General features: G+C 46.3%; 1 protein-coding gene across 1 annotated transcript in view; it reads right to left on the bottom strand.

Annotated features, from left to right (window-relative positions):
- Positions 1 to 10,000, bottom strand: part of unc5cb (unc-5 netrin receptor Cb) — a 193,591-nt gene that overhangs the window by 40,985 nt on the left and 142,606 nt on the right. Inside the window, exon 5 of the mRNA XM_048234673.1 lies at positions 3,444 to 3,624. Within this exon, the coding sequence (XP_048090630.1) occupies positions 3,444 to 3,624 (181 nt within the window). The remainder of the gene's footprint in view (positions 1 to 3,443; positions 3,625 to 10,000) is intronic.

The raw sequence follows: 10,000 nt of genomic DNA, 5'->3' as shown, positions 1-10,000 counted from the left end.
TTTTGAATACGGCTGGTTGCTGACCCCAGTTCGCTGGGGCAGAAGATCTGGTGGGTCTCTCGCTGGTTGTGGTCGGGCAGGAGTTGGAGCTGGAGGATTGTGCAGCCTCACGGCCTGACCGTGTGTGTGTGTGTGTGTGTGTGTGTGTGTGTGTGTGTGTGTGTGTGTGTGCGTGCCTTGTGAGGGAGAAAAGTGATGCGTCGGAGGAACCAAAAACCCTCCAGAAGTCTGTGCTGTGATGTAAAAGCCACCAGAGCTGGTTCTTATTAAAATCTTGGGGTCAACCCCCTCTCTCTCACACTCTCTCTCTCTCTCTCTCTCTCTCTCTCTCTCTCTCTCTCTCTCTCTCTCTCTCTCTCTCTCTCTCTCTCTCTCTCTCTCTCTCACACACACAACTCTCTATCCACATATTTTCTCTCCCTCCTTTCTTCCCCTCCCTAGCCCCCATATTCTTCTGTCTGTCTTTGTTTCTTCCTCCCTCTCTCTCTTCCTCCCTCTCTCTCTTCCTCTGTTCTCCCTGGCCACCCAGCTCCTTGTTGTGGTTTGAGATGGGGGGGTCAGAGAGCTGCTCTCTCTTTTCCTTTGCGCATGGAGACTACCCCCCATACACACACACACACACACACACACACACACACACCCCATTGGACCACATGATGACGCAGGAGCCTGCAGAGGAAAATTGATTCTGTTGCATTTGTCTGCGGATCATCCGACATCAAAGCTTTCTGCCTCTTTTTCTCCTTCCATCTCTCTCCCTCTCTCTCTCCTCCTCTCTCTCTCTCATGTCCTCTCTGACAGCATTTTGCCCTGCATAAGCAGGCTCTGGATTGTGACCCTCAAAGAGCCTGACCAATACCTCCCACTGAACCCCTCCTGATCAGGACACATCATCGCCTTCCACTAAACCCAGCCTCTACTTCCTCTCTTCCTCGCTTTCTCTCTCTCTCTCTCTCACACACACACACACACAAGCGCGCACGCACACACGCACACACACACACACACTCTTCACTACTCCAACAGAGCCATTTTGGAGCTTTCATTTCCATCGCTTCTCCTGTCCCAGATGAAGACAGACACCCGATCCCTCCGTAATGGCTCCTCTCTTTAACACAGTGACACAGGAAGACAAAACTAGTCCTGTGACCTCGGTGTGGAGACTCTTTAGAGATCCTCACATTTGAGGCCCTTTAACATTCAAGTCTGAATTTATATACAATAAAATACAATATTTGCATGAAATCACACATTAATTGCAATTACTGTAATTGCATGCAGGGGCGGATTATGAACTTTCAGGCCCCTGGGCCCAGATGTATTGAGGGCCCCCCACTAATTGTTGTATATGTGGGGGGTTGGGGTCCTCCCCAAGAAAAATTTTTAATTTTTTGATGTGATTTCCTGTATTCTGGTGCATTTTGGGGATGGCCAATACTAAATTCAATCACATTCATAGCCTACATCCTGATTTGTTGATATTGAGGCAATGATTCCATGCAAAGGCTTGGGCTTCAGGGCCCCCTGACCCCTGGGTCTGGGCCCGGTAGGCCCGTGCAGTAATCCATCCCTGATTGCATGTGTCTCTTCACACATCAAGGAAGAAATTGGTTCAGTCTCACTGTGTAAATACTAATAAGAATGTTTTTTTTTTTTAATTACCTGCGTTATTTCATGTCAATATTTCGCCTTGGTGTGAAAGGGCCTTCACTCACATGATCAGCTTCCCTCAAACATGCACCTCCATGCTAACCTGACCCCAGCCAGATGAACTTCGTTCCGCCTAGCTCCACTCATCCATCTGGAACCGATCCATTGGAGTGTTGCTTCAGAAGGCTGGGCCTAATCAAAAAATGCTTGCATGTGATTGAATAAGCCACTTGTCCGTCATCTATTGACGTGCTCCTTCAACCACTCACATCGAAGCCAACCCGTGGACGCTAATAACAGTCTCACAGTCGCTTCTGCACGCTATGTCACATCTATGAAACTCCCGCCCTAAGGGCCCTGATTGGCTGTACCATAAAATGGTTGCAGAAATCACTCTCAATGGAAGAGGTCCCAGATGGATGTGAGTGAAGCTAGGCGGAGCTAAGCGGAACGAAATTCATCTGGCTAGGGTCAGGTTACCTCCATGCACCAAGGAGCTCCTCTGCTTTTAGAAACCCCAATCTGCTGCTCATGCACTGGGCAGTCTATCTCAGCAGTCCCCCTACTACGCCTACTGATAGCGGCGAAGTGTTTGCTCTTCTGCTGGACCTCGCCGGTGCAGACCACTGCTCTTTCCATTACTCTCTCAGCAGTAAATGGCCTCCATTTGCCGCGGCTCCAGCTCTGGGATCTGCCTCCTTAATTCAGTGGAGGAGGAGAGCCGAGGGGGCTGTGTGTGTGTGTGTGTGTGTGTGTGTGTGTGTGTGTGTCTGTGTCTGTGTGTGTCTGTGTGTGTGTGTGCGCGCTCGTGTATGTGTTTGTGTGTCTGTGTGTGTGTGTGTGTGTCTGTGTGTGTGTGTGTGTGTGTGTGTGTGTGTGTGTGTGTGTGTGTGTGTGTGTCTCTGGGGTGGGAGGAATCAGGAGATTGTGTTTCCAAGAAGTGAAGCCACTTTGTCAACAGTAGCTTGTGTTCTCTCCAGTGCCTCGTGCCAAATGGAGGCTTAGTCCACCCCCACCCCCCACCCCTGTGGCGCCTGACAACCACAGGTGGGGTGCTGTCACCTGTTTGCATGAGGAGTTGGCCCACTCTGCTCATCCGCCGATCTGCCCAAAGCTCCAGCACGGGGGGGTGGGTGGGGGGTTAGGGGTCTCAAACCTGACAGCACACTGGAGGTGTTTCTATTTTGGAAAGAGGCACTTGACTTGAAGAAGCCAATTTTGTAAAAAACTTCCACACAGCAGTTATTTTCATTTATGGGGGAGCGAGCGGGTTTGAGACTCCAGTGGGGGGTCAGCGGATTGGAGTGGACTGGCCTGTGTTCTTGCTCTCCAGAGGTGAGAGTCGTCTGATAACAAATCCATCAGGGACTCCCTACAAGGCCTCTGGAGGTCAGTGATCTCACTGTAGCTGCTGCAGAAGGAAAAGCTGAGCTCAACACCCAGGCAGCAGCATATCATTCCACTCAGATCTGCTCCCTATTTTAACGGCTCCCTGGAAACATACTGACTGTATATTCTCTGTATAAATGTATAAATGTTTAAATACAGAGAGATAAAATTTCTAAAAATACTTAAATTTCCCTCTGGATGAATAAAGTATCTATCTATCTATCTATCTATCTATCTATCTATCTATCTATCTGTATCTATCTTTCTATCTATCTATCTATCTTTCTAAATAATGCAAACCATCTCTCTAGTCTCTTGTGTTATTGTCTCACTGGACAGTGGTAATTCTGGACAGTGGTAAGTAAGTGCAGGCTGGCACGCAACACTGTGTGCTTTGACCTCACCGTAGACGATGACCGTGGCAGTTGTGCTCCGGCGTTTAGCCACGATGTTCTTGGCCACGCAGGTGTAGTTTGCCGTGTCCGAGAGCCGGGCTTGCTTGATGATCAGGTTGTGGTCGATGGTGATGTAAAAGTTACGGTCATCAGCAGGGTCAATGACTTCCTCGTTCTTTAGCCACTCCACCTAAAGACAAGACAGGAGATCAGACCAAATGAGATCACTTGACCACTCCTGGCTTCCTGAGTTCCTCTACACGTGTTAAAATGAGAACTAAAAAAGAATCTTTCTGGAGTCTGGTGTTCTCCTTCACCCGTCAGTAAAAGCATGTCATCACGGCAGCTCTGTTTACATCTGGGGAGGCTGCTGCAGACTCATAAAACGTCAATACCCATCATGCTCTCCTTTGATTTTCCCCAAGAACAAAGTGATACTGCGCCGCCAGACACCCGGATCAGGACTCCTCAGTGTTATTCTTGGAGCTGGAGCAATACCATAATAATACCAGAAGACACACACACACACACACACACACACACACACACACACACACACACACACACACACACACACACACACACACACACACACACACACACACAACACACACACACACACACACACACACACACACACACACACACACACTCACGGCTCCTTGACCTTCCTCTGCAAGGAGTGTCCTCTCTTCCCGAGCCTTTCAGAGATATTGAACCAAACAGCGGGGTCACATCCGGAGAACGGGTGTTCGACAGTTGCCAGACCTTTATACGACCATAAATCAGACAGTTACTTCCTCAGAACAGTCTGTGAATGGCGCGACTCAGACCTCACGTCTAGAACATTCCAAGGAGGACGGAGGGAAAGATTCAGACCTCCACACAACCTCAGGCAGATGGCTCAGCATTGTCAGCTATTGTCATAGGGGACCAAGCTCAACTTTGCCTCTGGAAAGGGGACATATTAGAAAGAGTGAGAGAGAGAGTGAGAGAGAGAGAGAGAGAGAGAGACAGAGAGACAGACAAAGAGACAGAGAGACAGACAGACAGAGAGACAGTGTCCATCCCTCTACCCTGCTGTGTGGCTGTTACAAGGCCACATCAAGTCTAATCTAGTGTCCAGATTTACGGCTGGTTACTTTGGCCATGGCGTTTGTCTGGGACCCCAAGCCAACTTTCATATTCCAGACAGAAACATATTTAGATGTCCGAAGGGAAATAAAAGTATGCGTGGAGTAGGCATTTATTAATGCGGAGACAGGGCTGCATGCACATTCATAACCCCACCGGCACATATTATTGTTTTTCTCCGCAAACATCCATCAAGTGACCCTGAAAGCAATAACGAAAAGACTCGGCAAAAACTTGGTAATTCAGCTGCCAAAAGTGGCACTGACAGAACCCTGCAGAATCCTGTGTACCTTTGGTGCGGCGAGGGAACCTTAACAGTGTTGAGCTCTTCATCACATACTTCATTAAAGGAGAAGAAAATATGAATTCGCCAGGCAACACAAGAAATATGGAACAGGACGAGTGGTGTGGTGCTGCTGTGGTGGTGTGTGTGTCTTCTGCGCCAGCTGCTGATGTGACTTCCACAGGCACTCTCAAGGCACTCTGGTCTTTGGCTTTCCCCCTCTTTACTATTGCTCCACCATCCATGGCCTGCAGATTTACACTGATCAATACAAATCATCTGCTCACCACAAAGAACAACAAAAGAGCAGCAGTTCAGGGAGCGTAATCATCGCACTCGACCAAAAAACATACAGGATGCCACATACATTGTCCTTCGGTTCTCCATTATGGCTCATGAGTACTTTTGAATGCTTCTGGAGCGTGTTCATGGCACCAACTAATTGGCTGCCTTTATACTGTGCATGTGTGTGTGTGTGTGTGTGTGTGTGTGTGTGTGTGTGTGTGTGTATACAGTGTGTGTGTGTGTGTGTGTGTGTGTGTGTGTGTGTGTGTGTGTGTGTGTGGCAGTGTATGTGTGTGTGTGTATGTGTGTGTGTGTGTGTGTGTGCATGTGTGTGTGTGTGTGTGTGTGTGTGTGTGTGTGTGTGTGTGTTATTGTACTATACTGTATTGTACTGCACTATACTATAAAACATACTCTACTCCATGAAAGAGAACAGTCTCAATATTCTGTTCTTTTTACTTTCCTCCACAGTAGCACAGTGCACTCACGGCTGGTCTAAATCAGGACAGTGCAATATGACATGTGTCCTACAAAACAAAAAGATAAAAGCCCTTACAGTACGTTCAAATCAGCCCCAATCAGACAAAAAGCTGTGAGATAATTCTGCTTTTTCTTTTTTTACAGAGCACATACGGTAATCAAGATTGACTTTGGAAAGCACTGATTATCATGTCCATCTCCACGGCACGGAGGCAAAACCTCCCAGAGTGCAATGCTTCCGCATAAAGAGCTGACAGCGTGTGAGAATAATTAAAACACAACAAAAGATCAGCATCCCTTACCCAGGGAGAGAGAGAGAGAGAGAGAGAGAGAGAGAGAGAGAGAGAGAGGTAGAGGAGGGTACACAGAGGGTGACACACAACAAGTCGGTGCAACTCTCAAATTTAAAGAATACTTACATCTTTAATTCTCCCTGTAAATCTTTCCATTTACATAAGTGTTCTAATGTTCTAAATAGATTTAACATGAAAGGGAATAGTGAGCTGTGGAGCCCAATCGGACACATGCAGTATGGGCACAAACACACAAAATAGCATACCGTCTGTCACCAGCCGAGAAAAGACACTGCATCTTTATTCTCCTGGCTGCATCTCCTGTCAACGCCCCATCCAAACTCAATAACCCACCCACACACACACGCACACACACACACACACACACACACACACACACACACACACACACACACACACACACACACACACACACACACACACACACACACACACACACACACACACACACACACACAGAAACACACTGCACACACACACACACACACACACACACACACACACACACACACACACACGCAAAATGTGCAGCACTTATTATGGTGCCTGATTGTCACTGGGACGTCTGCTACCATAATTGGCACATTTCTTGTCATTAACGGGGGGAAATTGCCACGTGTCAGCTGTCATAATGTGCCGAGTTCCTGTGCCGCTGCGGTAGTGGCAGCACAACAGCAGGATGGGTAGAGCCATGGAGCAAATAACAGAGGGGGGAGAGAAAGAGTGACAGAGCTCTCTAAATCACCACATCTGAGCTCCTCCATCTCTCCCCGAGTCAAACTTTCGAAGCCTGCTCTGAATCGGCAAGAGTCTACATGCAGAGGCTGGCAAACAGGGTTTCCACAGGCTGATTCCTAAGTCTCCATCTGTCTTTTAAGTTTTTCTTAGTTTCGGTTAGTTTCCTAGAGTCTCTCTGAAAATCTCATGTTAGTCCTATAGGATTATACAAATCTCGTAGGGCTCTTCCAGTCTGCCTTAATGTTTCCATTTCTCCTGAAGTGCCTTCGAATACTCCAAGGTCTAAGACCAAGTACATACTGATCTTCCAACATAATCTTTTTCTGCGTAAAGTAGTGTTTGAGCAATAAAAAAAGTAATTTCAAAAGGCGATGACAACTATTCCAAGAGAGTTCACTTGGGCTGTTATGCTAAAATATTGCAACCAAAGAACAGCAGAAGATTGACATTGTTTAGAGAACTTCCTAAAATGTTTTAAAACAGATGTACACTATACCCTTTCATCTTAGTGGGTGATTGTGGACAGGTTTTAAAGGAGTCTCTAAACAGACTCTATGTCCTGCAACTCTCCAGTTTCGGACTCTTCGTAAGAATGTCACAAAGTCTGTCTCGGCCCAGCCCAGCCTAGCCCTGTCTGTCTGCAATGGGGGCGTCGGACAAACAAACAGCAGTCTGCCAGACAAGCAGCGGTGAGCCCACAGGTCTGAGAGTTGCCTCGCCTGCCCTCGGGCAGCTGCAGGACATAAATACCCACCACCGCTGGTCATTACAGTGGACAGGCAAATGCTTAAGGGGCCTATTACCAGATTCAAACTCAATCACACCAGTCTGATATCAATCTGTTTTCATTTGCGTCTATTGTATGTATGTCTCTCTCTCTCTCTCTCTCTCTCTCTCTCTCTCTGTGTGTGTGTGTGTGTGTGTGTGTGTGTGTGTGTGTGTGTGTGTGTGTGCATATGTGTGCATATTTATTTGTTTGTAAGTGTATGCATGTCCAGATAGCTATGTTGTCTTTCTTGTGGATGTGTGTGTGTGTGTGTGTGTTTGTGTGTGTGTGTGTGTGTGTGTGTGTGTGTGTGTACCTGTGTTCTATTCCATTTACAAAAAAAATAAATGATTTGTAACTGCATGCAATTTAATGGAGCCTAGTAATGACTCTAAATGGCACAAGCATTAAACTAATATTCAAGGTGATGGAGGCCGGATGGGAGAGACAGCCAGCACTCCCTTCCTGTCTCCATTCAGTCTTGTGCTGTGTTCCAATTCGCATACTTCTGTACAATACCTGCATTCACTTGTGCACTCATATTAGGTACTGCAAGTACAGAAGTATGCAAATTGGAACACAGCCTTGGACTCAGCATTCTCTCCATGTGTCTCCATATTGACAAAAGTAAGTATGCATTAATTAGAAAATAACATCATATAATACAATACAGTACAACAATACAACATCCAATATAATGATCCAGTCTTTTCAACAACTATCACAAGGGCACTTGATTCCACCGTAGAAAATATGCTTCCAGAGCATCATATCATATTTCTTTTCAATTGGAACAGTATGCAGTGCACATGATTGGCTGGCATCTGAGGACTGCTACAAGATAAGGCGCTGGCAGTGGAAGAGAAATCTACAGAAATTACACGCCTTTTCCAATGGGCTTCAAGTGTGCAGCTCATTTTTGACCCTGTTTACCTACCACTCACAAAGAAGAAAGTGTCTGAAACCTACTCAAAGGCAGCGTCTAAGTGAACATGGCGCTTTTGATCAATATTCCATGGGAGACAAGTCAAACATTTCTTGTCTGCATGTACTGCTATCGGAGCCTGAGAATCAGAGAGAGATGGACCCCACAGAGTCCACCATCGGCACCAGCACAGCCAAGACACAGATAGAATGGGCACAACGCCTCATCTCTCTCTCTCTCTCTTCATCTCATTTCTCTCTTTGTTTTCCTGCCCACACACACACACACACACACACACCTTTGGCATGGGTCAGAGTATGCAGTGGAGGTGATAATGAATAGGTGTTGTTGGGAGAGGTGCTGGGAGGCCTCAGTGGATGGCCTGGGCACAGATGTCCTAATTAACACTGAAGGTCGCACTGGCAGTCCCTGACAGTTGACACACACACACACACACACACACACACACACACACACACACACACACACACACACACACAATAATACACACAGATAGAGAGTTTATTTATTTTCACTTATTTTTAGCCAATCCCTGTCAAGCCACCAGACCTATCTATTGGGGCAGAGCCATTGTCACATGGCTCTTGCGTCAGCTATCTGCTCCCTGCCAAGCTCTCCACCAAACTAAATCCACTCTGATTACAAAGTCTGCCTGATAACCGGTGTCAAATAGATGGCTTGAAAAGGGCTCATTTCCTGTAGGGAAAAAATGGCACATCAAAATAAAGAGGATAAGACAGTATGAAAGAGTATAAGTATGATGCATGTATATTTACGGAGGAAAGAATACTTTTGTAGAGGGTAAAAAACACAAAAACCGTGAAATAATGTATAGTCCCACTTTTCTACAGTCAGCATATTTTTTCCCCACCTAGAGAAACAGAGATGAGGGCAGTTAGAGATTCTAGTCTCTTCCCTACGTCTCCTCAGCAAGAATGAATGTTAGCCCTCTACAGGGGTATGTTGAATTTCTCATGCTAAGGCCTTGTTTTCATTGATTTAATTTGATTTTTCACAAAACGCACCGTTGGAGACTGATCGTTACGCTCCGGAATGAACAACCACATAGCGGAAGTCATGAATGATTCAGCCGATCGCGGATGTATAGCCCAGGTCTGTGGGGAGCAAAAATATGAAAATATCTGCCAAGTCAATGCCAAGTCAAAGTGTGTCAATATTAATAGCCTCCAATGTGCTGGGACTGCACTCCACTGTTTATTGAACGGACATTCAATGGATACCAAACTGGAAAAGTAATCGTGCAGTTTTGTAGGGGACAGAGGTCAACAGTAAGACTCTGAGTGAGTTTACAGATGGACTAAAGCTGACGGTCAAGTTTCAGTCATACCCAGGAGCCTGGTATGCCTCCTTCCCCTATCATATCATATCATATCATATCATGTTATACGATATCATAACATGGGCCTATCGTCAGACAGACACTGATTCATAATGTCACTTCAGTGATGTCACTATCAGGAGATACTCAGTGATGTCATTTTACACAGCGATGACACAAGTTATCAGTGATATCACTTTGGCTTATTTCTACAGCCAGTGATGTCATAATCCATCATGATCACTCAATCCTTAAAATCCTTCAAATGAGAGAGAAAGACA

This window comes from Alosa alosa, chromosome 23 (genome assembly GCF_017589495.1).
Source record: "Alosa alosa isolate M-15738 ecotype Scorff River chromosome 23, AALO_Geno_1.1, whole genome shotgun sequence".
Taxonomy (NCBI): Eukaryota; Metazoa; Chordata; class Actinopteri; order Clupeiformes; family Clupeidae; genus Alosa; species Alosa alosa.
Note: the sequence above shows the minus strand (reverse complement) of the source record. Positions and strands in the feature narration are given on the sequence as shown.